General features: G+C 41.7%; 1 protein-coding gene across 3 annotated transcripts; it reads left to right on the top strand.

Moving 5' to 3' along the window:
* The first annotated feature begins 5,245 nt into the window (after positions 1-5,245).
* ahi1 (Abelson helper integration site 1) lies at positions 5,246-25,786 on the top strand. Of its 3 annotated transcripts, none has more exons than XM_024436931.2 (27): positions 5,246-5,358; positions 5,737-5,804; positions 6,129-6,265; positions 6,406-7,028; positions 7,271-7,425; positions 7,656-7,845; positions 8,136-8,328; positions 8,460-8,555; positions 8,652-8,837; positions 9,137-9,286; positions 9,549-9,681; positions 10,577-10,700; positions 16,004-16,233; positions 16,395-16,501; positions 16,645-16,763; positions 18,017-18,147; positions 18,425-18,565; positions 19,663-19,853; positions 19,966-20,011; positions 20,090-20,142; positions 20,307-20,424; positions 20,984-21,042; positions 21,232-21,300; positions 23,137-23,299; positions 23,529-23,653; positions 24,078-24,157; positions 25,035-25,786. In XM_024436931.2, exons 2-27 carry the CDS (start codon positions 5,795-5,797, stop codon positions 25,225-25,227), a joined length of 3,822 nt encoding a protein of 1,273 aa, XP_024292699.1. In that variant the 5' UTR covers positions 5,246-5,358; positions 5,737-5,794; the 3' UTR covers positions 25,228-25,786. The 3 variants fall into 3 exon arrangements, with proteins under 3 accessions (XP_024292699.1, XP_042185780.1, XP_024292698.1); XM_042329846.1 differs by having other exon boundaries at positions 5,278-5,351; positions 19,666-19,853; XM_024436930.1 differs by having other exon boundaries at positions 5,278-5,351.
* The last annotated feature ends 1,162 nt before the right edge of the window (positions 25,787-26,948 follow it).

Raw genomic sequence — 26,948 nt, 5'->3', positions numbered from 1 at the left:
TAGGAACAGTGGGTTAACTGTCTGTTCAGGGGCAGAACGACAGATTTGTACCTTGTCAGTTCGGGGATTTGAACTTGCAACCTTTCGGTTACTAGTCCCCGGCAGGTACATCTTGAGGTACATCAATATATATTCTGAGATGGCAGCGTAGCGTGGTGTCAGTAGTTAGATGACATGGCCTGTATGATATACGAGCAACAAGAAAAATACATGGAAGAGCACAAATGGAACAACCTGGCTTACAGACACAGTATAGCATTTGAAAATATATGTATGTATATATATATATGCTAGAAATACACTTATCAATCATTGTACCAATCACAGATCAAATCAAGGAACTAGAAAACAAACAAAATACATGCATATTACCGTTCATCACTAGTTTGCTGATAATGGAAGCAGACCTATAGGACAGTGCTGCATTTTCAAATTTGAAACATCTTCAGGGGTCATTTTTGTGGCCAAATGTGATCGAAGTGAGTGAAAATAATTGACAAAAATAGCATTTGGAATTTCAGTTTATTGCAGAATTAACTGGGTTCCCGTGTGGCGCAGTGGTCTAAGGCACTGCATCTCAGTGCTGGAGGTGTCACTACAGACACCCTGGTTTGATTCCAGGCTGTATCACAACCGGCCATGATGGGGACTCCCAATTGGCCCAGCGTTGTCCGGGTTGGGCCGGTGTAGGCTGTCATTGTAAATAAGATTTTGTTCTTAACTGACTTGACTAGTTAAATCAAATAAAATGGAATTGACCCCAATCCTCTCACCCCAGCTGGTCAGATGATACAAACAGGAAGTAACACACAGAACGGTCTCCTAAGGTCACAAGGGTCTCGAGAAGTCCTGTTACACACTCACTGTCCATCAAGGCCTAGACAACACAACAAAGTTTTTAATGACAGTGCATGGCTCCCAATATCAGCTACATTTGTATGATTGCCAATATTTTTTTTACAATAATAACATCACATGACCAGGTCGGTATCTCTATATCCTTTTCGAAGGACCACAGGCATGCTAAACTGATAAGTGAGCCTTTTAAAACATGAACAGCTGGCGAACATTTAGATGGAAACCACATCTACAGTCCAACTCCCTTTGGCAGACCAGCTCAAATTAAGCAATGTAATGGCCATGCAGTTATTACCTACTGCCCCTCGCTGGGGTCGCTGAAGTAGGTGATGGTAACAACACTGTAGTTCATGATGATCAAACTAGTGGTTAGAGCGTTGGACTAGTAACCGAAAGGTTGCAAGATCAGAATCCCCGACTTGTCAAGGTAAAAATCTGTCGTTCTGCCCCTGAACAAGGCAGTTAACCCACTGTTCGTAGGCCTTCATTGAAAATAAGAATTTGTTCTTAACTGACTTGCCTAGTTAAATAAAGGTCAAAAACTAAACTGCTATCAATATACTTTGTATCCCTCACTCAAGTGTTTCCAATATTTTAGTAGTTTCCTGTATAACATTCTGTGTAGATAACTATGCTAACCACATGAGTAGCTCAGAGTAGATCAGTTTGCAGAAAAATAAAGAAACCTGATCCTATTGATTCAACCTGGTCTCAGAACATTTCATATTATGCTGTATGTAAATTCAAGCTATGATATTTTGTATTATATGTTACATTTCGTATGTTATATATTCATTTGTGGTTGTCCATCACTCATTTCGTATGATACGTTACGAATTCTAACTAGATGGCTAAAGTTAGCTAGCTGGCTAATGTTAGCTAGCCTTTTTGGGATAGGCAGCATTTTCACTTTTGGATGAATAGCGTGCCCAGAGTGAACTGCCTCCTACTCTGTCTCAGATGCTAATATATGCATATTATTATTAGTATTGGATAGAAAACACTCTGAAGTTTCTAAAACTGTTTGAATGGTGTCTGTGAGTATAACAGAACTCATATGGCAGGTGAAGACCTGAGAAAGATCCAACCAGGAAGTGAGATATCTGAGGTTTGTAGCTTTTCAAAGCTTGGCCTACCGAATACACAGTGTCTATGGAGTCAAGTTGCACTTCCTACGGCTTCCACTAGATTTCCACTGTCTTTAGAAACTGGTTTGAGGATTCTACTATAAAGGAGGGGCTCATGAAACCTGTTTGAGTAAGGGGTCTGGCAGAATGTCTCAGGCTTGTGACGCGCGCTCCCGACAGAGTTAGCTCTTGTTCCAGTGCTTTTCTTCAGACATAGGAATTCTCCGGTTGGAAGCTTATTGATGTTTTGTGTTAAAAACATCCTAAAGATTGATTCCATACATCATTTGACTTGTTTCTACGACCTGTAACGGAACTTTTTGAATTTTTGTCTGGACGAAGTGCTCGTGCCTCATGAAGATGGATTACTGGGCTGAACATGCTAACAACAAGTGGCTATTTGGATATAAATGATGGACTTTATGGAACTTTATGGAACAAATCAGTCATTTATTGTCGAACTGGGATTCCTGGGAGTGCCTTCTGATGAATATCATGAAAGGTAAGTGCCTTTTCAGCGGAATGTTGTCGAGGGGTTCCACTAGCGGAACGCCTGCACTAGAAAGGCTAGGGGTTAGTGTTGAGTTTAGGAGTTATGTTAAAGGGATAGCTGAAAGGGTTCATGTTAGAGCTACAGGAAGGATTAGCTAACATGCTAAGTAGTTGCAAAGTAGCAAGTAGTTGAAAAGTTGCTAATTAGCTAAAATGCTGAAGTTGTCCGTGATGAGATTCGACCTAGAAGCCTGACCATCCACCATATTTTCGTTTGTCTTAAGTAACCATCTGTCTTATGTAACCATACGAAACATATCATACTAATTTGAGTGTCCCAGATATACATCTACTATTTTATGTCTAGTCTATGAGACCAGGCTGATTTACTGTAAACATGAAATGCACTGACAATAGCACCAGCACATGATTGTGTAATGTTTGTATTGCCTTGTGTAGTGATCTTGTTCTGTGTAAGCCTGGGACATTATTTTCCTCTGGGAATCAATAAAGTCAAAATCAAAAGTGACAACAGTAGTCCACCAACCTGAGGAGGCCAGTAAGGCAGCACATTGACAGGAGTTACACTGGACAGTGGGGTCACCAGACTGGAGCATTTCTAGCAGGGGCACCAGCATCCCAATTCCCTTCTCCTTACTCACGGGAAAACAATAGTACAGTGTTAAATCTTGACAAGTGGCAAAGACAGTGTGAGTGTGTAAATACCTTTGTTTCTTAACTACCAAATGAACCAGAGACAGAGAGGTGGTCCTCTGTACCTCCAGGGCTGTGTATGGCTCCAGGAGAGCAACAGGTAAAGCAGACTCCACTGCAACAAGAGTCAAGACAGAATGAAAACAATCAATGTCACCAATCATATTCCTATATGGAGTTTTGTTAAGAGCCCGACGCTCAATTCACACGCTTTTTTTTGCGGTATGGTTTTGGAAACACAAGGACCTTCATTTTCAAAAAACAAAAGGTCAAATTGATACACACCTTGATATGGTTAAGGTTAGCGTTCTCACATGGTCATGTCTCCATGTTCCAACGATTGTTAATGGAAAACAAGACCTGTGCTAATTAGCTATCTAGCATGCTCCGACACCTGTGTGTAAGCTAACTCTGGAAGTGTAGTTTTGTTGAATGGAGGCACCCATAGCTGTATGGATTTTGCACAAATGTCACAGTAAGTGTATTTTTTATTTGAAGGATTGTTTCTTGCTGATGAAAGATAAGGGACATATGTTTCGAAAGCTGCATCGCAAGCGATGATTTACGCTTCTAAATATTTAAACACAGTGTCGGGGTTGTAGTTCACATGAACCAGTCGTGGTCGAAGCTAACGGCTGAAAACTGCAGGGAGAAGGCAGAAAGCAGCCTCGAGTTTGAGAGCTAAAGTGATGGGATACCTCACTGCATAGCAATGACAAAGCAGATCGACTATTAAACTTATAACCAGCTGTCTCAAATAAACATGACACTTCCAGTGGGCTAAATGCTGAAATCAGCAACTCAAAACGACACTTACTCAGACTGAGGTGTGAAATCAATTAACACTGCCCCATGATTTCCTGATGCTTGTATATATTTTAATGCTTGTAGACAATACTGGGTTGGGCAGTGGGGTTAAACCTGTTATTAGACTAGTGCACTACACATCCATTTACATTGCATGTGTCCAGCAGTGCACGAACTGCATGTATCTGGTGCAGCTCAGAAGTATAGGACGCAAAAGATTCTCTTCTTCCTCAGACAGCTAACGTTACATCTTGACAGCGCCTTTATACACTCCTTCATTTTAAGAAGTTCAGCTGACAATCTCTTTACATGTGCGTCGAAGTTCTTCAGCAGTTGCGCACACTTCACATATTCTAGTGGCCATTTCCAAGGTAAAGTGAAAACATTCACTATAGTAAAACATTGGTATTGTTCAAATACATTTCAAGTAGGCTATGGGTTACTTATTCGTAATATTCCAGTAGCAGCACTCAGGTGTCAGTGTTCTTCTCAAGCCTTTAAAACAAAAATACATTTATTTAACTCAAGTCAGTTAATTAAGAAAAAACATCTTATTTACCATGACAGCCTACCGGGGAACAGTGGGTTAACATATTTTGTCCACTCGGGGATTCGATCCAGCAACCTTTCAGTTACTGGCCTAACGCTCTAACCACTGGGCGGCCTTCTTGCTTATTTCATGCACCAAAAACATGCATCTGCAAAAGGCTACTAAAATATTATACCAGGGCCAAGTTCAGCTGCTAAACGTTTTCGAACGATGCATATAGAAATGCCATGGCTAGAGCTGATGTGATTCTACATGTCAGAGAGATATGTTTGTTCTACGTAGGCTATTTCTATCTGAGCGTTGCGTCCTGCTGAACTCGCAACTGTATGTGGGGACTGCATGTTTCTTTGCCATTGCACATATTCTGAGCTTGTTCATTACATACAAAGAAATATGACTTAACATTCATTAAAATGCTAAATACGTACAAGATAAATGCATATACGTTTTCCTGTGAATGAATTGCTATCCAAAAGTAGAGTTCTGCAGAGTAGATTCAGATATGGTGAAAAAATGGCTGATGTGCAATGTCTTGGATACATTTTCATCTATATATTCTCCAGGGAAATATTACTGATTGATAAAAGTTACATTGCACACATATTGCTACAAAATTAAATGGGATTCAGCCGGACGTTAGATGGGCGGAGGAAACTTTCGCTCCGCGATGATCATTGGTGAAATCGAAGACCATGGCTGAAACGTCATCCAGAATATTTTTACCCTATCACTGCTGTTGTTGTTTTGGAAACCATCGCAACGGAGCCAGTGGCGTGGTCCCAATCGTTTACTCAAATATTGTGGTAAATTGTATGTTTTTCAGGTTGTCGATGTTAGTCTGCATGTACATTCACGTAAATAAACAATATTGCAAAACACCGCTAAGTTTGGCATCATTGTGGTCACCCTAGCTAGCCAAATTAGCTAGCATGAGCTAATGTCAGTAACGTTAGCAACTTAGCTATAACGGCAAGCTAGCTAGTCAGCTAGCTATGTTTGTTGTCATCAGTTGAATAGGCCTAACCCATCTGGTCAAAATGGACTAACTAGGCAGGCTTGCATATTGTTCAAATAAAATTTAGAAAAGTTCCATTGTTTGCAGTCCATTGTATTGTTAGCTGTTAGTTGTATTGTTAACTAGATAGCTAAATTAGCTATCTGATTAGTCTGCTGCCTTGCATTTTTTAGGAGGAAAATCTCCCTTGGCCCTTTGCATGCAGAATGAGTGTCACTTCAGCATTCGAGAATGCCAGCAGGTGAGTACACACAATTGCAGTATTTTCCAAACATTGACTGTAATTGTAGCTACAATACAGGGTAGCCTAGTGGTTAGAGCGTTGGCCTAGTAACCGAAAGGTTGCAAGTTCGAATACCCTGAGAAGGTACAAATCTGTCGTTCTGCCCCTGAACAGGCAGTTAAACCACTGTTCCTAGGCTGTCATTGAAAATAAGAATTTGTTCTTAACTGACTTGCCTAGTAAAATAAAGGTAAAAAAAAAAAATATATAGCATGGTTAATAAATTAATACCTGGCCTTATGAATAAAGTAAACAGAGTAGCACACTATATTTCTTCTCTAGGTGAGAGTGAAGCCCGAGCTAAAACCAGGGCCAGATTTGACGAGGTCTTCAAGAGATACACTGAGCCGGCTACATTGGAGAAGAAAAAAGTGAAGAAGAAGAAGAGCCCAGATCAGCCAGAGCAGGAGAGTATTGTGGTAAGTTGGAATATAGGTCAGATCAAGAAGGTTTGGCGCTGAAATCACTTTAACAATATTTGTTGTGCATGGTCTCTGTAAAATTAACTTCCATGCACATAAATGTATATTCTTACCTATTCTTACCTCTTCTCGTTCAGCTCCAAACTTTGAAACAAAACCTTGACATTGTGAAAGACCTAGAGGACGATGAGACTGTTCATCAGAACACCTACCACGCTGACCAGGGCAGCCCTCGTTTCACCAAGAACAAGCGTAGGGAGAGGGAGGTAACAGAGAAGGTCAACAACAACAATGGGAACCAGGATGAGGAGGAGCAACCAACCAAAGGGAAGAGGAAAAGTAAAAGGGAGCTGCCTCCAGCCCCAGTGCAGCAGGAGGACAGTTATATCATTCAAATCGACCAGACTGATAGTACTCCTGGAAATGCCAAAATACCCAAATCCAAGGCCTCCTTAGAGTCGGAAGACCCTGCGAATATACAGAGGAGAAAGAGTAAGAAAGGGAACAGCAAAGGAGGAGAGGAGGTGTCCGGGGTCCAGGGAGAGGTTGCGGTGGAAGCTGAGGATGAGTTACTTCATGAGTACCAGAAGCAGATGGCACAGGAAGAGGAGATGGCTGCTGTGAAGAAAACTGTACACAAGAAGTCAACAACAGACAAGACCAACGCTGCCACTCAGGAAGTAGTAGCATTAAACAATGAAGGTGCAAAGAAGAAGAAGAAGAAACTGAGGTCGTCATTGGATCCGGAGAGGGAGACGAGGTGTGTAGAAGTCTTACAGGATAACTAGTGATGTTTACATGAACCCGGAAGAAAGATGTAAATGACCTAGCCAGATCTGTTTGTTCTATCTTGGCAACCTTTATGGACATATTCTTGGCATAACAATGTCCATAGAAGTTGGCTAAAAAGCAAAAACAGATCTGGGACCAGGCTATAAACCTAAATTACCCACTAATACCATAGACCAGATTATCATATTTATTTTCCATTTTGTTTTACAGTATGATAGAAGATCTGCAGAGCAGCCAGTCTGACGACGTCACTGAAAGGAAGAGGTCCAAAGAGAAGAGCCAAGAAAGCCACCAAGAGGACGACGAGGAGGACAGACTAGAATCTTTCAAATCAAAAGGCAAAAAGAAGAAAAAAATAAAACAATGTGGGTATAAAAAGAAAACATTCAGCTGGTCATACAACTTGCATTATGAACAGTTAGGAATTATGTGGCTAAGCTGTTCTTGAAAAGTTGGTGTGATGTTTTTTTGCTATCTTCAGTAACATTAATTAGTGTGATACTATGGTACGAAGATATGGAAGCACAAAATACTCTACTTGAAAGGTGAATAACATGATAATAACATTGAGTAACACTTCTTTCCTTGGTGGTAGTGGTGAAGGAGGAGAGTGATACAGAGATTGTTGAAACTCCTCGGAGACCAGTCTTTGATGACAACCTGGTCCTGGGAGTCTACATCCACAGGACAGACCGCCTGAAGACTGACCTGCTGGTCTCACACCCCATGGTCAAGATCCACGTTATTGACGAGATGACTGGGCAATACGTGAAAAAAGAGGACAGGTGAGAAATGGTTTTGTTAGTTTGTGATTTTGTTAATTGTGGGTTTTTTATGTTATTAGCTTGGTGGTCCAGATCTGTTTGTGCTGTTATTCAACTCCTATGGTTGTTGTTTGGAAATAAACATAGCAGTTTGCAGCTTAAATCGATCTGACTATGACCATAGCAGTTGGCAGCACAAACCAATCTGGAACCAGGCTAATTGTTAAATGTTGCCGTCAACAACAAACGTAAAAACTGGTGGTGACGAGAATTGTGATCGAATCGTTTTTGTGTCCCTCCATATTTTGCAGTCACCGCCCGGTCTCGTCATTCTACGAGCAGGAGAGTGTGGAGCATATCCTTCCCATCATCACCCAGCCTTTTGACTTCAAGAAGAACAAATCAACAGTTCCAGAGTGGGATGAGCAGATCATCTTCAACGAGCGCTTTGGATATTTCCTCCAGGATAACCATGAAGGCCCTAGAGTTATGCTCTTTTTTGAGGTAAAAATAATGAAAAGAGGATGGGTTTGTGACACCAATATCTTGACACACGTCAAGCATTAACCAGACGTAAACTCAAAACTTTTTCCAAAAGGCCATTTTGAAAAGATTGTCTTTTAAATATGTTTCAGGTCCTGGATTTTATGACCATGGAGGAAGCCAGAGCCAATGTTGCCGTCGACAGACATGAACGAGGTTTTCGAAAAATCGCCTGGGCATTTCTAAAGGTAATGCATTTAGAAATATTTTCAGTTATGAATATCCATTATTGAAGAAAAAAAGAGATTTGTAACAATTTATTTCTACATCTCGGCTCCCTGCAGCTTGTGGGCACTAACGGAGTGCTGAACATCGACAGTAAACTGCGTTTGCAGCTCTTCTGTCCCCCTCCCCGGGGCAAGAGACAAGAAAATACCATTGAGGTAGTGGACTGGTGGAGGAGATATCCCCGTAGCAGATACACATCCACCCTCTATATCACTGTGAAAGGCCTCAAACTACCTGATCATGTAAGTCGATACTGCTTTGAAATCATACTATACAAACATGTTACTGATATGTCTGCTTTAGCAAAACTACCACTACCACCACTATGATGATAATGCTAATAATACTAATAACAGTAGTATAATAGTAATCTATTAGTACGTTAGTAGTAGTAGCAGTTTAGTTGTAGAAATCAAATCTTCATCCATAAGGAGTTGCTGTTTTGGGCTGTTTTATTTCCCAAAGGGTGAGTTGTGGTTTGGTCCCATGCTGTTTTAGGCTGTTGAGGTTTGACCATATGCTGTGCTGGTCTGTTGTGTAGGTGGACCCTAGTATCCGCTCCATGATGGCCCTGCAGCAGGAGAGAGGCTCCACTTCCTTTAGCGAGCTGCAGAGTGAGATCACCAGGAGAACCATAACACAACCTCTAGGCAACAAACCTGAGCTCCGCTGGAGCAGAATGCCTGGCCAGGTCTGTTTACTAAAGAACTTCTATTCTAAGAATCTCGACTCTCTGTTCTATCTCTGTTCTGTTGTCTAACAGTATCTAACTGCTACCCAATTCAAGGGCTGTCCAATTGTTGTTATAAAGTCATGATGGCATGTTGAGAAACACAACTTTGAGACAACATTTACACAACGTTCTGTGGTGGTCGTGCGTTTGCTGGGAAATCCAGAAATGCCATCAATTATCCCCAGATGTGTTATTTGATGAAGTTGTATTTGTGTTGCAGGTGTGCCGGATCCCTAATAAGCCCATGCTGTCGTTCCGTGGTGGTCAGATGGGTTGTTTCACGATACGATTCTCCCACGACGGGAGGAAGCTGGCTGCTGCGTGTGCTGACAGAGATGCCTTCCCCATCATAGGTAAGCATTGTAAACCCCTACTCAGAGCCACCTGCTCAGTGCCTTCAGAAAGTATTTATACCCCTTGACTTATTCCACATTTTGTTGTGTTACAGCCTGAATAAAAAATGGATTATATAGATTATTTTTCTCACCCATCTACACACAATACCCTATAATGACAAAGGGAAAACATGTTTTTAGAAATGCAATACAGAAATGTCTCATTTACTTAAGTATTCACACCCCTGAGTCAATACTTTGTAGTCTTTCTGGGTAAGTCTCTAAGAGCTTTCCACACCCTGATAGTGCAACATTTCCCCATTATTATTTCAAAAATTCATCAAGCTCTGTCAAATTGGTTGTTGATCATTGCTAGACAACAATTTTCAAGTCATACTGTAACTCGGCCGCTCAGGAACAGTCACTGTCTTCTTGGTAAGCAACTCCAGTGTAGATTTGGCCTTGTGTTTTAGGTTATTGTCCTGCTGGAAGGTGAATTCATCTCCCAGTGTCTGGTGGAAAGCAGACTGAACCAGGTTTTCCTCTAGGATTTTGCCTGTACTTAGCTCCATTCCGTTTATTTTTTTTATCCTGAAAAACTCCACAGTTCTTAATGATTACAAGCATATCTATAACATATGCTTGAAAATATGGAGAGTGGTACTCAGTAATGTTTTGGATTTGGCCCAAACATAACACTTTGTATTCAGGACAAAAAGTTTAATTGCTTTGCCAAATGTTTTGCAGTATATCTTTGGTGCCTTGCTACAAGTGTGAAAACACCCTAAAACGTCACTTACACTGAGCTAAGGAGATTGATTCACTTGAGGAATGAATTCTGTGTGCTTACCCCAAACAGGTGTGAATTTTTGTATTTTATTTTTGAAGTTATCTCATCGTTTTTTTTTCTCAGTGTATGAGATTCCTTCAGGCAAGGTGTTGGCTGCCTTCAACGGCCACCTCAGTATCGTGTATGATCTCTGCTGGTCCAGAGACGACTGGAGCCTCCTGTCTTCCTCCTCTGATGGCACCGTCAGGTAAATGGTCTACCTGTACCTCAAATATACCCTGCCTGGGAAGGATAAACATGGAGCCTCGATTAGATTACGCTGATGCTTAGGATATATTTGTGTATGTGTTGTCACTAATATAATGGATTGAAGTCATACCCACATAGCTCCTCTAGGGGGAATGTGTGCACTAGGCACAATGCCTCTAATGGCGTATGCACAATATACTGTATAATATACTGAACAAAAATATAAACTCAACAGGTTGGGCCATATTTCATGAGCTGAAATAAAATATCCCAGAAACGTTCCAAATGCACAAAAACCTTATATTGCCCACCCATAGCTGCGCCCCTTACGAGTCATGTGAAATCCATAGATTAGGGCCTAATGAATTTATTTCAATTGACTGATTTCCTTATAAAAATTGAATCAAATTTTATTTGTCACGTACACGTGTTTAGCAGATGTTATTGTGGGTGTAGCGAAATGCTTGTGTTTCTAGTTCTAATAGTGCAGTAATATTTAACACTAATATCTAACAATTTCACAACAATACACACAAATCTAAAGGAATGGAATTAAGAATATATAAATATTTGGGCGAGTAATGTTAGAGCGGCATAGACTAAGATACAGTAGAATTGGATAGAATACAGTATATGCATATGAAATGAGTAATGCAAAATATGTAAACAATATTAATAAAGTGACTAAACCAAATCAAATGTATTTATATAGCCCTTCGTACATCAGCTGATATCTCAAAGTGCTGTACAGAAACCCAGCCTAAAACCCCAAACAGCAAGCAATGCAGGTGTTGAAGCACGTTGGCTAGGAAAAACTCCCTAGAAAGGCCAAAACCTAGGAAGACACCTAGAGAGGAACCAGGCTATGAGCGGTGGCCAGTCCTCTTCTGGCTGTGCCAGGTGGAGATTATAACAGAACATGACCAAGATGTTCAAATGTTCGTAAATGACCAGCATGGTCAAATAATAGGTCTGGGCCAGGTAGCACGTCCGGTGAACAGGTCAGGATTCCATAGCCGCAGGCAGAACAGTTGAAACTGGAGCTGCAGCACGGCCAGGTGGACTGGGGACAGCAAGGAGTCATCATGCTAGGTAGTCCTGAGGCATGGTCCTAGGGCTCAGGTCCTCCGAGAGAGAGAAAGAAAGAGAGAATTAGAGAGAGCATACTTAAATTCACACAGGACACACTGGATAAGACAGGATAAGTACTCCAGATATAACAAACTGACCCTAGCCCCCCGACACATAAACTACTGCAGCATAAATACTGGAGGCTGAGACAGATGGGGTCAGGAGACACGGTGGCCCCATCCGATGATACCCCGGACAGGGCCAAACAGGAAGGACATAACCCCACCCACTTTTCCAAAGCGCAGCCCCCATACCACTAGAGGGATATCTTCAACCACCAACTTACCATCCTGAGACAAGGCCGAGTATAGCCCACAAAGATCTCCGCCACGGCACAACCCACGGGGGGGCGCCAACCCAGACAGGAAGATCACAGCAGTGACTCAACCCACTCAAGTGACGCACCCCTCCTAGGGACGGCATGAAAGAGCACCAGTAAGCCAGTGACTCAGGTCCTGTAATAGGGTTAGAGGCAGAGAATCCCAGTGGAAAGAGGGGAACCGGCCAGGCAGAGATAGCAAGGGAAGGGATGAATCGGTTCTGTTGGGGTTAGAGGCTCCCAGAGCCTTTCCGTTCACCTTTCCGTTCTTCACACTCCTGAGCCAGACTACACTCAATCATATGACCCACTGAAGAGATGAGTCTTCAGTAAAGACTTAAAGGTTGAGACCGAGTTTGCGTCTCTCACATGGGTAGGCAGACCATTCCATAAAAATGGAGCTCTATAGGAGAAAGCCCTGCCTCCAGCTGTTTGCTTAGAAATTATAGGGACAATTAGGAGGCCTGCATCTTGTGACCGTAGCGTATGTGTAGGTATGTACGGCAGGACCAAATCAGAGAGATAGGTAGGAGCAAGCCCATGTACTGCTTTGTAGGTTAGCAGTAAAACCTTGAAATAAGCCCTTGTCTTGACAGGAAGCCAGTGTAGGGAGGCTAGCACTGGAGTAATATGATCACATTTTTTGGTTCTAGTCAGGATTCTAGCAGCCGTATTTAGCACTAACTGAAGTTTATTTAGTGCTTTATTCGGGTAGCCGGAAAGTAGAGCATTGCAGTAGTCTAACCTAGAAGTAACAAAAGCATGGATTAATTTTTCTGCATAATTTTTGGACAGTTTCAGTTTCTGATTTTTGCAATGTTACGTAGATGGAAAAAAGCTGTCCTTGAAACAGTCTTGATATGTTCGTCAAAAGAGAGATCAGGGTCCAGAGTAACGCTGAGGTCCTTCACAGTTTTATTTGAGACGACTGTACAACCATTTAGATTAATTGTCAGATTCAACAGAAGATCTCTTTGTTTCTTGGGAGCATCTCTGTTTTGTCCGAGTTTAAAAGTAGAAAGTTTGCAGCCGTCCACTTCCTTATGTCTGAAACACAGGCTTCTAGCGAGGGAAATTTTGGGGCTTCACCATGTTTCACTGAAATGTACAGCTGTGTGTCATCCGCATAGCAATGAAAGTTAACATTATGTTTTCGAATGACATCCCCAAGAGGTAAAATATATAGTGAAAACAATAGTGGTCCTAAAACGGAACCTTGAGGAACACCGAAATTTACAGTTGATTTGTCAGAGGACAAGCCATTCACAGAGACAAACTGATATCTTTCCGACAGATAAGATCTAAACCAGGCCAGATCTTGTCCGTGTTGACCAACTTGGGTTTCCAATCTCTCCAAAAGAATGTGGTGATCGATGGTATCAAAAGCAGCACTAAGGTCTAGGTGCACGAGGACAGATGCAGAGACTAGTGTTCCATTATTAAAGTGGCCAGTGATTCCAAGTCTATGTACAGTGGGGCAAAAAAGTATTTAGTCAGCCACCAAGTTCTCCCACTTTAAAAGATAAGAGAAGCCTGTAATTTTCATCATAGGTACACTTCAACTATGACAGACAAAATAAGAAAAAAAAAACAGAAAATCACATTGTAGGATTTTTAATGAATTTATTTGCGAATTATGGTGGAAAATAAGTATTTGGTCAATAACAAAAGTGAATCTCAATACTTTGTTATATATCCTTTGTTGGCAATGACAGAGGTCAAACGTCTTCACAAGATTTTCACACACTGTTGCTGGTATTTTGGCCCATTCCTCCATGCAGATCTCCCTAGAGCAGTGATGTTTTGGGGCTGTTGCTGGGCAATGCGGACTTTCAACTCCCTCCAAAGAATTTCTATGAGGTTGAGATCTGGAGACTGGCTAGGCCACTCCAGGACCTTGAAATGCTTCTTATGAAGCCACTCTTTCGTTGCCCGGGCGGTGTGTTTGGGATCATTGTCATGCTGAAAGACCCAGCCACGTTTCATCTTCAATGCCCTTGCTGATGGAAGGAGGTTTTCACTCAAAATCTCATGATACATGGCCCCATTCATTCTTTCCTTTACACGGATCAGTCGTCCTGGTCCCTTTGCAGAAAAACAGCCCCAAAGCATGATGTTTCCACCCTCATGCTTCACAGTAGGTATGGTGTTCTTTGGATGCAACTCAGCATTCTTTGTCCTCCAAACACGACGGGCTGAGTTTTTACCAAAAAGTTATATTTTGGTTTCATCTGACCATATGACATTCTCCCAATCTCCTTCTGGATCATCCAAATGCTCTCTAGCAAACTTCAGACGGGCCTGAACATGTACTGGCTTAAGCAGGTGGACACGTCTGGCACTGCAGGATTTGAGTCCCTGGCGGCGTAGTGTGTTACTGATGGTAGGCTTTGTTACTTTGGTCCCAGCTCTCTGCAGGTCATTCACTAGGTCCCCCCGTGTGGTTCTGGGATTTTTGCTCACAGTTCTTGTGATCATTTTGACCCCACGGGGTGAGATCTTGCATGGAGCCCCAGATCGAGGGAGATTATCAGTGGTCTTGTATGTCTTCCATTTCCTAATAATTGCTCCCACAATTGATTTCTTCAAACCAAGCTGCTTACCTATTGCAGATTCAGTCTTCCCAGCCTGGTGCAGGTCTACAATTTTGTTTCTGGTGTCCTTTGACAGCTCTTTGGTCTTGGCCATAGTGGAGTTTGGAGTGTGACTGTTTGAGGTTATGGACAGTTGTCTTTTATACTGACAACAAGTTCAAACAGGTGCCATTAATACAGGTAACGAGTTGAGGACAGAGGAGCCTCTTAAAGAAGAAGTTACAGGTCTGTGAGAGCCAGAAATCTTGCTTGTTTGTAGGTGACCAAATACTTGTTTTCCACCATAATTTGCAAATAAATTCATAAAAAATCCTACAATGTGATTTTCTGGATTTTCTTTCTCTGATTTTGTCTGTCATAGTTGAAGTGTACCTATGATGAAAATGACAGGCCTCTCTCATCTTTTGAAGTGGGAGAACTTGCACAATTGGTGGCTGACTAAATACTTTTTTGCCCCAATGTATATAGGGAAGCAGCCTCTAATGTGCTAGTGGTAGCTATTTAACAGTATTTAACAGTCTGATGGCCTTGAGATAGAAGCTGTTTTTCAGTCTCTCGGTCCCAGCTTTGACACCACCCTCTGGAGAGCCTTGTGGTTGCGGGCAGTACAGTTGCCGTACCAGGTGGTGATACAGCCCGACAGGATGCTCTCAATTGTGCATGTGTAAAAGTTTGTGAGGGTTTTAGGTGCCAAACCAAATTTCTTCAGCCTCCTGAGGTTGCACGTTCTTCACCACACTGTCTGTGTGGGTGGAGCATTTCAGTTTGTCAGTGATGTGTATGCCGAGGATCTTGATGCTTTCCACCTTCTCCACTACGGTCCTGTCGATGTGGATAGGGGGGTGCTCCTTCTGCTGTTTCCTGAAGTCCACGATCATCTCCTTTATTTTGTTGACGTTGGGTGAGAGGCTATTTTTCTGGCACCACACTCCCAGGGAGGTGAGGACCTCACCTTCTCCCTGTAGGCTGTCTCGTCTTTGTTGGTAATCAGCCCTACTACTTTTGTGTATATGAACTGTAACTCAGTAAAAATTGTTGCATGCTGAGTTTATATTTTTGTTCAGTATCAATGATGTGTGGTGTAGTACGCTCAGTAACATGAGGACATGGTGGGTATAAGTAAGGGTGAGTTTACTCAGCACGCTTAGCACTCCGTACATCATCAGCACTTGCATTGTCTTCTTTGACATGTCTGATATCCTCTTTTAATTATTCAACACTATGATCCCTCTCAACCCTCTCAATTGTCTCTTGCAGAGTGTGGAACGTGCAGAGGCTCCAGGCCATCGCCCAGAAGGTGCTCCCCCACCCGTCGTTTGTCTACTGTGCTCAGTACCATCCTACGGCCCAGGGCATGGTGGTGACGGCTGGGTACGACTGTCTGGTGAGGGTCTGGAGGGTGAACGTCAAAGATGTCAACGGACTGCTGCTCCAGGAGTTCGAGGGTCACAAGAGCTTCATCAACGCTCTGTGTTTCGACTCCGAAGGTACGGAATCAGTAAATCAATCAATCAAATTTTTTATGGAGCACTTTTTACTCCAGCAGTCTCTTTCTGTTAGAGAATAACAGTTTTTTTTTGTTCCTGGCTAGAGTATCTATTCATGGCATTTGGTGGATGTGTAATGTGTTTATTGTATATTTATTCAGGAAACCGAATGTTCTCTGCGGACAACGTTGGGTTCATCATTGTGTGGAGGACGTCGGTTGATGACAGTCTGCATCAGAGACCGTGTCGTCACTGGAAGATTGAGAAGGTTTGAGAACAATAATTTTATTGCAAGAAATGTTCATCCCAAATGTGTCTTATGCTGGTGACAATGGCCCCCCTGGGGGTCAAGGAAGTCTATTCAGTCATTCACATTGGAGAGCTGGATTAATACTTTATTTTGTCCTGCAGGAGATAGGAGAGAGTGACCTGAGTGGGCTTCCCATCAACACGTTAGAGGTCCATCCTAATGGTCGCCGTCTACTGATCCACGCCAAAGACAGCGTTGTCAGGGTGATGGATCTCAGAGTGTAAATATACATATTTTAAAAGCCCAATTGAGACCAGAGCCTCATTCGCAATGGTGCCCTGAGTACAAAAATGTTCACTATCTTTGTACTTGTTCCCAACATGTTATTATGATCGATATACACAAAGGGGGGTCCGACCCGATACTAAATGGGTGTACCAGTTTATTAGGTTTATTTATTACCGGGACGGACCCCCTTTTGCCTCCAGAACAGCCTGAATTCTTCAGGGAATGGATTCTACAATGTGTCAGAAAAACATTCATTGCTCAAGGGACCTAACATGTACCAGGCAGGATGGGGTCCATGGACTCATGCTGCTTAGGCCAAATCCTGACTCTGCCAACAACATGACACAACAGGAACTTGGATTCATCGGACCAGGCAATGTTTTTCCACTCCTCAATTGTCCAGTGTTGGTGATCGCGTGCCCACTGGAGACGCTTCGTCTTGTTTTTAGCTGGTAGGAATGAAACCCGGTGTGGTCTTCTGCTGCAATAGCCCATCCGTGACAAGGATCAATGAGTTGTGTGTTCAGAGATGCCGTTCTGCACACCACTGTTGTACTGCACCGTTATTTGTCAGTTTGTGGCCCTCCTGTTAGCTTGCACAGCGATTCTTTCCATCCTCCTTCGACCTCTCATCAACGAGCTGTTTTCGCCCACAGTACTGCCACTGACTGGATGTTTTTTGTTTGTCGCACCATTCTCGGTGAACCCTAGACACTGCTGTTGGCAATTGATGTTATTCTTCAATAACACGAACTCCAGAGCAAATCAGGGGGAGAAAAATGTTTTCATTTATAACCCCCACCCTAGCCCACAGTACTGCCACTGACTGGACCATTAGTTTTTTGTCACTCTGTGTTGTGTATTTATCTTCAAAATGTTCCTATACTACCATGCATGAAAATCCCAGGAGGGCGGCTGTTTCTGATATACTGGATCCGGCGCGCCTGTCACTGACGATCATACCACGCTCAAAGTCGCTTATGTCACTCATTTTTTCCATTCTAACATTAAATCGAACAGTAACTGAATGCCTCAATGCCTGTCTGCCTGCTTTATATAGCAAGCCACGGCCACGTGACTCACTGTCTGTAGGAGCAATCCATTTTTGTGAACGGGGTGTATCTAATAAACTATCCGGTGAGTGTAGTTCTGTATTGCCACAACTCAAGTAAGTTTCCATGTCCTTTTATTGATCTATCTTGATGTACAGACTTCTAAAATGTGTTTGTGTGTGTGTTGTTGCAGATTGGCTGTGAAGAAATACACAGGTGCCACTAACTACAGGGAGAGGATCCACAGCACGTTCACACCCTGTGGGAGCTTCATCTTCTCAGGCAGCGAGGATGGAATGGCCTACGTGTGGAACGCAGAAACAGGTGAGGACAAGACAGCCACATCTGATCATCCAGTATGAATTTAGACACAAACTAATAATCTATGCACTTAGGGACAGTTTCCCGATATCCAGATTAAGTATAGTCCTGGACTAAAAAACCTGCTCAATGGATAATCTCCATTGAAATTGTTTTTTGTTCCAGGACTAATTTAAATCTATATCTGGGGAAACTGTCTCTAGCTAAGTGCATGCGTTGTTTTTTTTGTTTTGTTGTTATGATCAATAATAACTGCTGGTTTTGTGCCTGCATCTACCAGGTGACCAGGTGGCGGTGTACTCGGAGCTGTGTTACCCCACAGCCCTCCGTGGTGTGGGCTTCCACCCTCATGAGAACATGGTGGCCTTCTGTGCCTTCGGTCAGAACCAGCCTGTGCACGTCTACTTGTACGACCGCAGAGGTGAGCAGCTCATTATTGTACTGAGATCGATCACGCAATGAGAAGGTCTTAGGAACACTCAGTTGTGCCTGAGTACCTTGCTCAGAGCATTCAAATAATTGTATTGTAAGAGGACAGTGGCGTTACCAAAGATGGTGGTTAAATAAAGATAGTTCACTCATGCCATTTACCATTGTAAAATTGTTTAAATGTTCCTGTCTGTGTAGGTGGGCATTCCCTCTCTGTGTAGGTGGGCATGCTTTCCAGCGTGAGTGAGGTAACAACTGGCTCTGGTCTACTTATTGTCCCCTCACTTCTCATCCCACCCAGAAAACATTTGCCAGTGAGATGTCTTGGTCTGGAGCATCCCGTCCGCGGGACGGGGGCCAATAAGTAGACCAGAGTGGCACCGCCTCGATCAGAATAAATTAGGGAGTGGGATGTCTCTAACGTTGCTAAGTCTTGATTCCACACAACTTGAGTCATTAGTGTAGGAGCCATTTGACTGTTTATACAGGGGTGTCTGGCCCGCGGGTGGTTTGAGTAAAATAAAAAAAGTATATAAATATTATTTTTTTAATTGGGGGGGGTTGAGCTCAATATACTTTCAAATGACTAAAACCAAATCGAAACTGTGTAGAAATTATAATGGACCTGCCTCATTCTTATACTTTCCAGCTCTTCCCAGCTCGCTATTAATCACAGAAATGGACACTAGATAGTCAGGGAGCATTGAAAATTCCCAAAATAATGGATAGAGGACAATGTTTTGGTAATTTTGACAGCGAGGAAAAATAACAAAAAAAATTTTGGTGCCCTCCGGGCCTTGTTGAAGACCGAATGCGGCCCCAGGGCAAAATGAGTTTGACACCCCTGGTTTATAGGCTTATGAATATTTTGTGTAAACTTAAGTCTGTTTTGGGATGTTCGAAAATGGTAGGCCTTGAGATTGGGTAGACTGGATGAGTATTTTTGTCTGTTTTGTGGACTGAGAGGAAAATCTGATTGATTTATTGGGAAAAGTACAACACAATTATACTTGTTTCCAACGTTGTCCCTGATGGAATACACACAATAAAGACAAAACAAAAACACATTTTCTCTCTGTTTCTTCTCAGCGGCCCAGCTGGAGGTGGAGAGTCTGAAGGGCCACAGCAGGTCTGGATCAGCCGACACTAAGATGTTCAGGAACACATCCGACCCAGTAACATTCCAGGACACCTCCGGAGCAGCCATGGACTGCTTCGCCAAAGCAGCCAGACTGTCTATGAAGATGCAGCGTGTCAAAGATAAACTGGACTCTGTTCTAGTGAGTACAAATCTTGTTTTGATTTAGTTTTAAAAACGTGAATGATATTTTTACCTCAAACTGAGGGTAAATCATTATGCAAACTAACTAGAATTTACTCGTGTTTTTGTAGGAACCATCTCGGAGCTCCTCTGCTGTGGAACACCTGTATGAGCAAGGTATGCTTTAACAATGATATTGGTATGTTTATGCGACAATATGTTGACATTTGTTTGACATGTTTTTGTGGTTTGTAGATAAAGCGGGCATGTATCAGATGGGGAGGAGCCTATCTCAGGAAGCTGGCCCAGTAAGTAGTACTCTCATTAACTCTGTAAGCCCTTAAAATGAACCTTTTTATTGTCCACCAACCTCTGTGTGTATGTGTGTTGTTTGGAGGGGTTGGGATATAGCAGAACACATTTCAGTTTCCCTGTAATAATGGAAAATTTATGATTCTTCTGCTGTTTTCAGATGAGCTTGAACTCGTCCCTGCCTCCTCCGTCCCTCCTGTCACCACACTCCAAACTGCAGCTGTCTAGTTCCCTCGGAGCTCAGTTCACCCCCCAGGCAACTCTCACCTCCCAGAACCGTGAGTGGCTCTAGACATGCCCTTTTCTCTGAAAAAAATCAGTCCACTCCTCACCTCCTGGCCTTCATTACCCTGATCCTTATTCTAAAAGAACTGACCAGGTGAATGCCTGCCTAAAGATGAGCTTCCAACTGTCAAGTTTTTCCCTGTCAGTTCAGTTGAAGGGAAGGAGACAGATTTTACTGCTACAGGCCTATGAATCTAAGCAGCTCTGTGAACGAACCACTGTGTCATCAATAATTTGTAAGAATTGAGGTCCGTTTACCCAAATGAGCTTAAGGACCCATTCATGCAGAATGAGAGCTTTGGCCAGACATTTCAACAACAAAGCAAAGGAAGGATTTACCAAAAACGCAACATTCCCAGACTCACTAGAGCTGTTAAGGATCTTACAGAGCAGCATGTTCACTGTACATAAAGACCAAGACGGGCCTCTCCTTGTCTTCAACGCTGTCTGTAGGTGTTCACACCTCTACGATAATGTATGCTTTGAGGTCTATCTTAGATTTTAATATATTCATCTGGTATTTCATTTCTCTTCTTTCTCTTCTGTTTGCAGGTGGTTTCAGCCCAGTGGGCCAGCATCTAGGAAGAGTTCCATCTCTCAGGCTACAGACTGTAAGGCATCGTTATAATGTTATGCTATTCTCGTTGCTTCCTTTTATGTGTATTTTTTTGGGTTTTAACAGTAACTTTATTTTAGTCTTGTGGGCTGAATATTTTCTTTATCTATCTGAAAGAAACCGACGTAACACATGAAGTTGAATATGGAATGGAAGTTTAGGAGCGTTCCCTTTCTTCCCTCAGAGCTTCCCTGATCATCTGTCTACAGCCATTAGAGTGGACGCAGATTCCTTGGTACCAGTTCAGCAAACGGTAAGTTCCTGTTTTTATTCTCACATTGACAACTGTATGCATTATAAGAACATACCAGAGGTGGGACCAAGTCATTGTTTTACAAGTCACAAGTAAGTCTCAAGTAAGTCTCAAGTCTTAGCACTCAAGTCCCAAGTCTCAAGTCCTAAACTTTGAGTTTCGAGTACTAAACAAGTCATAATGTGCTCTTCACCAAATGTAATACCATTTCATATTTTTAACAAGAGTAATAGTTAGTATATTACATTTACATAAATCATGAATGCTTTTAAAAATATACATATTTATTACTTTCCAAATAAACTCTATATTTCCATGGAAATACATGGGTAGTGTTGGTTCCATTTTTCTGTGCTCCATTTTATTTACTTAACAAATAAGGAACACTCAAAATGTGCACTTATAAATCATAACAATTTTTATCAAAATACAGCTGTAGACAGAAGTCACAGATCAAACATCACACATACAACTGATGTCTCTCCTGAGTTCTGCAAAATAGGAAAAGTCCCAAGTTATTTTTATTAAGCCCGAAGTGCAGCCCTAGTGATGTCACTGCATATGTCATTACCTTCTGCTCATCAGACCAAGCCCATGCATACACAGCTATACAAACTTGCAAGAGAGATACAATAGTTCCAGTGTTTTCTAAGGGCTCAGCAATAGATGTCCACTCCCCAAGTTGATTTATAGTGGTATGTCTGACTAGTCTCTTAACTCTTTTACTCCCCTGCAGGGTTCTGTGTTTATCTTTGAAGTGCTTTCTCACATACCCCATGCAATAACTCACATATCTCTGACCTTTTCTTTATAAGAGGCAGAGACTAGAAAAGAACTGTGAAACAATTTTTAACAATATATTCATTATAAGGTTTGTCTGTAGTCATGGACCCTATAAATGTAGTGGAGGAGGGGTCTTATAACCCTTCCCCTTCTATTAATACAACATAAGCATAATTAATTATTATAATACAATTGGTGCAGCCCTTATCATGACCCAAATTTGACCCCATCAGTAGCCATGAGAACCCCCCCAATCGCCCAACCTTAGCACACACACTCCCACCCCCTCTCTGTGTGTGGTTACAGTAGGCTAACGTATGTCAATGCTTTTACGAACAGCAGTAACATCAGTCAGGATTTAGGCTACCAATTGCCTAGCCATTTGTAGCTCAATCTTGGGTGCAATGATCACGTTCCTGCACTGACTGACTGTGTGGAGGCTCATTGATTTAACGTTATGTTAGCCTACATGCTACACTAGTAAAGTTATAAATGATATAGCTGTCGGCTATATTAGCCACGACTTACCGTTCTTTGTGCAGCTTCAAACGTCAAACACAGTTGGAAGTTGTTGCGCCTCCGTCTGTCATTTTCTTCCCGCATGTTTTGCAAGTTGCAATCCATTTTTTTTGTTGATACAGCGTAGTCTTTATATCTGAAAATAATAATTTGGGGTATCATCTTTCCAAGGGCTCCGTCTGAATTAACCTGCCGGCTGCTGTCCGATTCAAACTGTAATACGTTAAATGAAGAGTTGATGCACTGCACACTTTTTTTAATAGCATCATTTTTTATATTTCGGCTTGGGGAGGGTATCAAGTCAGTTCAAGTCAAAAGGCTCAAGTCCAAGATAAGTCACGAGTCATTGGTGTTAAAGTCGAGTTGCAAGTCATCATATTTGTGACTCGTGTCTGACTCGAGTCCAAGCCATGTGACTGGACTCTGGAACATACTATACCCAACAATCAAATATGACAATTTAAAATGATCCGTTATTTTAACACCATGGTCAACCATTCTTAAATCCTTTAAATTTCTCTTTCTTTCTGTCAGGTTGTCTCTTTGTATGACTACAGTGCTACCCGGTCAGATGAGTTAACGGTACAGCGTGGTGATGTCATCCATGTGCTCTACAAAGACAATGACAACTGGTGGTTTGGACGTCTGGCTAACGGACAGCAGGGATACTTCCCAGCTACCTATGTGGCGGAAGAGCGTAAGTAGAGCTTTATATATTTTCCACATTAATATAATATATGCACTTATCATCGTTCTCCAAAGCAACTTAATCCTTATGGGAAACCCACCGTGGTGTTGCTAGCATACTCTTACCAACTCAGCCACACAGGACAATGAAAAAGAACCCATGTGGATATGGAGCCTATAAAGTCAAGTCTGTATGGATGTGTTGTTTGTTGCTGAGCTATTTCTCTCGCCTACCCCAGGGGATTACAACGAGGAGCTGTCTCAGGCCCTAAAGGCACAGTCTGCCCTGTCTGAACAGACCGACCTATCAGTCCCCCCTTCTGAACGGACTGACCAATCAGATGGGAGGTTGACACCTACCAAGGTAAGGCGACTGGGTTCTGTTTCAGCGATCGTTGTGTGGTGTAGCTAAAGTGTCTCTTGGTTCTCATGGAGAAGGGAACTTCAAATAAAATCATTGATTGATGATTTATTTTAGAATTTACCCAGACATCCCCTCCACCAATACAGTCCTTGGCTCATCCTAGGTCGAAAATCGACAGGTTAAGACAACGTCGTCACAAATCTGGGACCAGCGATGTCGCTAACTACTAGCGCCGTTGCTAACTAGCATAGCTAGTCTCATTGTTTCAAAGAGTTATGGGATATTAGAATCCTGTTGTCTTAACCTTTGTCATCTTCAACCTAGAGATCATCTCGTTCCCCTTCTTCAGGGAACCAAGGTTGTAGGTATTACTGTTCATTTCCTTGTACCTTCTCTTCTTTGATTACTCTCCCTCCGCTCACAGGTGTCAGCTGCTGTTGTCTCTGGGGAACTCAAGTTCATCTCTGAGCTGGACACAGACCCTGAGCAGCCTGCTGCCACCAAGTAAGTCCTCTTCCTTACAGCAACAGTCCTCATAAGTCACAGCAGTGGCTCCGATATCATCCCTGATAGTTCATTTTGTACACTCGTGTTCTAACCACATGGTGAGAAAATGGGAAGAAAATGACCTTACTAGATACATTATACGAGATACATTATTAGATTACATACAATTGGTTTAAGTGCTGACGTGTTAGATTGTGTTCTGTCATAGAGTTCGTTTTGGAACCAGTGTGTGGCACTGGAGGGCATGAAATCAGACTTTTGACAGCTTACAAAAGGGGTCTCTTGAGGTTCCATTTTAGGGCCTGCCCTTATTACACTGTATGATATAGGAAGAAATGGAAAATCTGCAGAACTCCCAACAATATTCTGACGACACAATCGTTTACTCTTGTGCCTCTAAAATTGAGAAGGCTTTTCTGGATTTACTAGCATTTGATGACATTCTCAAACAACTTTCTCAACAAATGGAGTCACTTGCAGATTTTAACTGTGAATTATGATTGTTTGATGATGATTCACTGATTTGAAATAGTATCTAGGCATTTGAACTAAGTTTTAGACAGCATATTGTAAACTTGTCCAAAAAGCTGAAACAATTATTTTCCCATAATGCTCTTTGGTCTTGTAGAGAGCTACGAAATACTTTGAACTGGGCAAGAGGGTATCTCTGAGTGAGTTTAAAACTCTGATTGACTGAAATGTTGTTGACCGCTGTAATTGTTTGGAATTTCCTTGTATGTGCTCTTGTATTTTATGGTCATGCTGACTACTTCCTGCTGACCTCTTGCCAGTTCCCCTTCCTAAAGTTTTTTGTATTTTTATATATATATAAATTAATGTCAGGCCAATGTGTTTTTCCCCCAAATTTCTCAAGAGTGAAGAAGAAGAAAAAGAAGTTAGTGAAGAAGTTAGAAGCTCCGTCATCACCACCACCGGCCACATTCTCCGACCCTGATGCCCCAGGAACGTCATCTACCAAGAGGAGGGCCAATGCTGCAGGCAGCAGACCACTGCCCCCCAGCCCCAGGAGAGGACAGTCTAACAGAGCCTTGGAGCCTGATACCTAGACTCATGGACCTATGGTTAAGAGTACACTAAGAGCTGTTTTTTAACACTAAATTCCCTTTTGAACAGAAGATAACAAATATGTTAATAATGAAACCATCCTGTAAAGCGTACACATATTGTTTTATTGTGGAGGTGGGGGGTTCAAATATTTTTTCAATGATGTCCGAATAACTATTGATTAAAACATTTTTTTTTAGAACATCTGAATTTTAAAAAGTTTACTATTATGTCCTATAATGTAGTATCAGTCCTGGAGAGATTTTGTATGTTTGGCTGTTTTTATCCTATTTATTGGAGTAATGCATTCATTGACTTCTGTAACCTGTTTGTTATGAGCTATAAGAAAGGCATATACTTATTAATACTACAGTTTTATTTTTATAGCTTAAAGGGATGAGGAAAGTCGTGATCACCAAAGTGTCACCAATACAATTAAAAATAGTTGCCAAGTGAATTGTTTGTATATGTATTTCTGTAATTACAGAAAATTACAGTTGCTAGTCATATCTTTAAATATGTCCGCAGTGATTATGTTAAATATAACAACTTTGAAATGTGTTATGAGTGAGGAAAATCTGTTTTGTTAGAAAAGTATGGTACATATAGCTAAATACATATAAAAAAAGAATGATCTCTATGAATGTGATACAAAACTATCTCAAACACAGATAGTAGATCAAATCTGTTATCTTTTATTATGAATCCCTATTTTATTTGACCAGACTAATGTAATTTGGAACTCTGCATTCAGTGAGGAAAAAGGTACCTATATTTCTCCTAATGCCATTATTGTAAATAGGAGTTTAAGAGAGCAGAAGCACACATTGGAATAACACCAAAGGCATGTAACTACAAGACTGTAACAAAGGTCTAAGATTACATTAGTTATATATTTTCAAATAGTTTGGTGTACTTGAATGAACCACAGTTATGATCACTTGACAATTGGATACAGTCATTTTGGTCAATGGGCAATCTACATAACCATGAAGGAGGTCAATAGCTATACACATTGTGTTCTGACCCCACTGTTCAGACAAATAATTCAAGTGGTGATGTCATGTGGTGTTGGAAAATGAGAGGCATTTACATAGAACTGCATTTCAATGGGTACATGTTTACATTGCCAACTGATAAATGCCCATTGATTGTCATTAAGTAAACATTATTTTATGAAACATTCACCTATTCCTAAGTAAATGGTGTTTTGAAATAACTTGCTAAAAGCTCATTCAAAAAAGTTCCAAAGCTTTACCACAGCTTGTTGAGGTCCTTGACAGGTCAAGTAAGTATACACAGGTCTTATTTTGATATTGGCATAATGCAAACTGAACTGCTTTTGTTTGGATTGCTAGTGCTACTCTATGACAAGAAATGAGAAGTCAATCTGTGTAGCATCATCCTCTCAGTTTTACATTTTAATACAAGTTACAGTCCACGTTTAGCACCTCTGTAGTGTATATAGATATATATTGTTCACTGTCTGGCTGCTTATATACGGTGCCAGAAAGTATTCAGACGCTTGAATTTCTCCACATTTTGTTACGTTACAGCCTTATGCTAAAATTGATTAAATAACAATACACTATAATGACAAAGCAAAAACAGGTTTTTAGAGATTTTTGCTAAATCTGGCACCATCCCTACGGTGAAGCAAGGTGGTGGCAGCATCATGCTGTGGGGATGTTTTTCAACAGCAGGTACTGGGAGACTAGTCAGG

The sequence above is a fragment of the Oncorhynchus tshawytscha genome, linkage group LG11 (genome assembly GCF_018296145.1).
Source record: "Oncorhynchus tshawytscha isolate Ot180627B linkage group LG11, Otsh_v2.0, whole genome shotgun sequence".
Classification (NCBI taxonomy): domain Eukaryota; kingdom Metazoa; phylum Chordata; class Actinopteri; order Salmoniformes; family Salmonidae; genus Oncorhynchus; species Oncorhynchus tshawytscha.
This window is presented reverse-complemented; position numbering and strand designations above follow the sequence as displayed.

Excerpts from the sequence above, each read along its gene's own strand:
- ahi1 (XM_024436931.2), top strand. Across the intron at positions 20,425-20,983 it reads AACTCTCACCTCCCAGAACC|GTGGTTTCAGCCCAGTGGGC; the intron begins GTGAGTGGCTCT and ends TTCTGTTTGCAG. Across the intron at positions 21,301-23,136 it reads TGGTACCAGTTCAGCAAACG|GTTGTCTCTTTGTATGACTA; the intron begins GTAAGTTCCTGT and ends TCTTTCTGTCAG.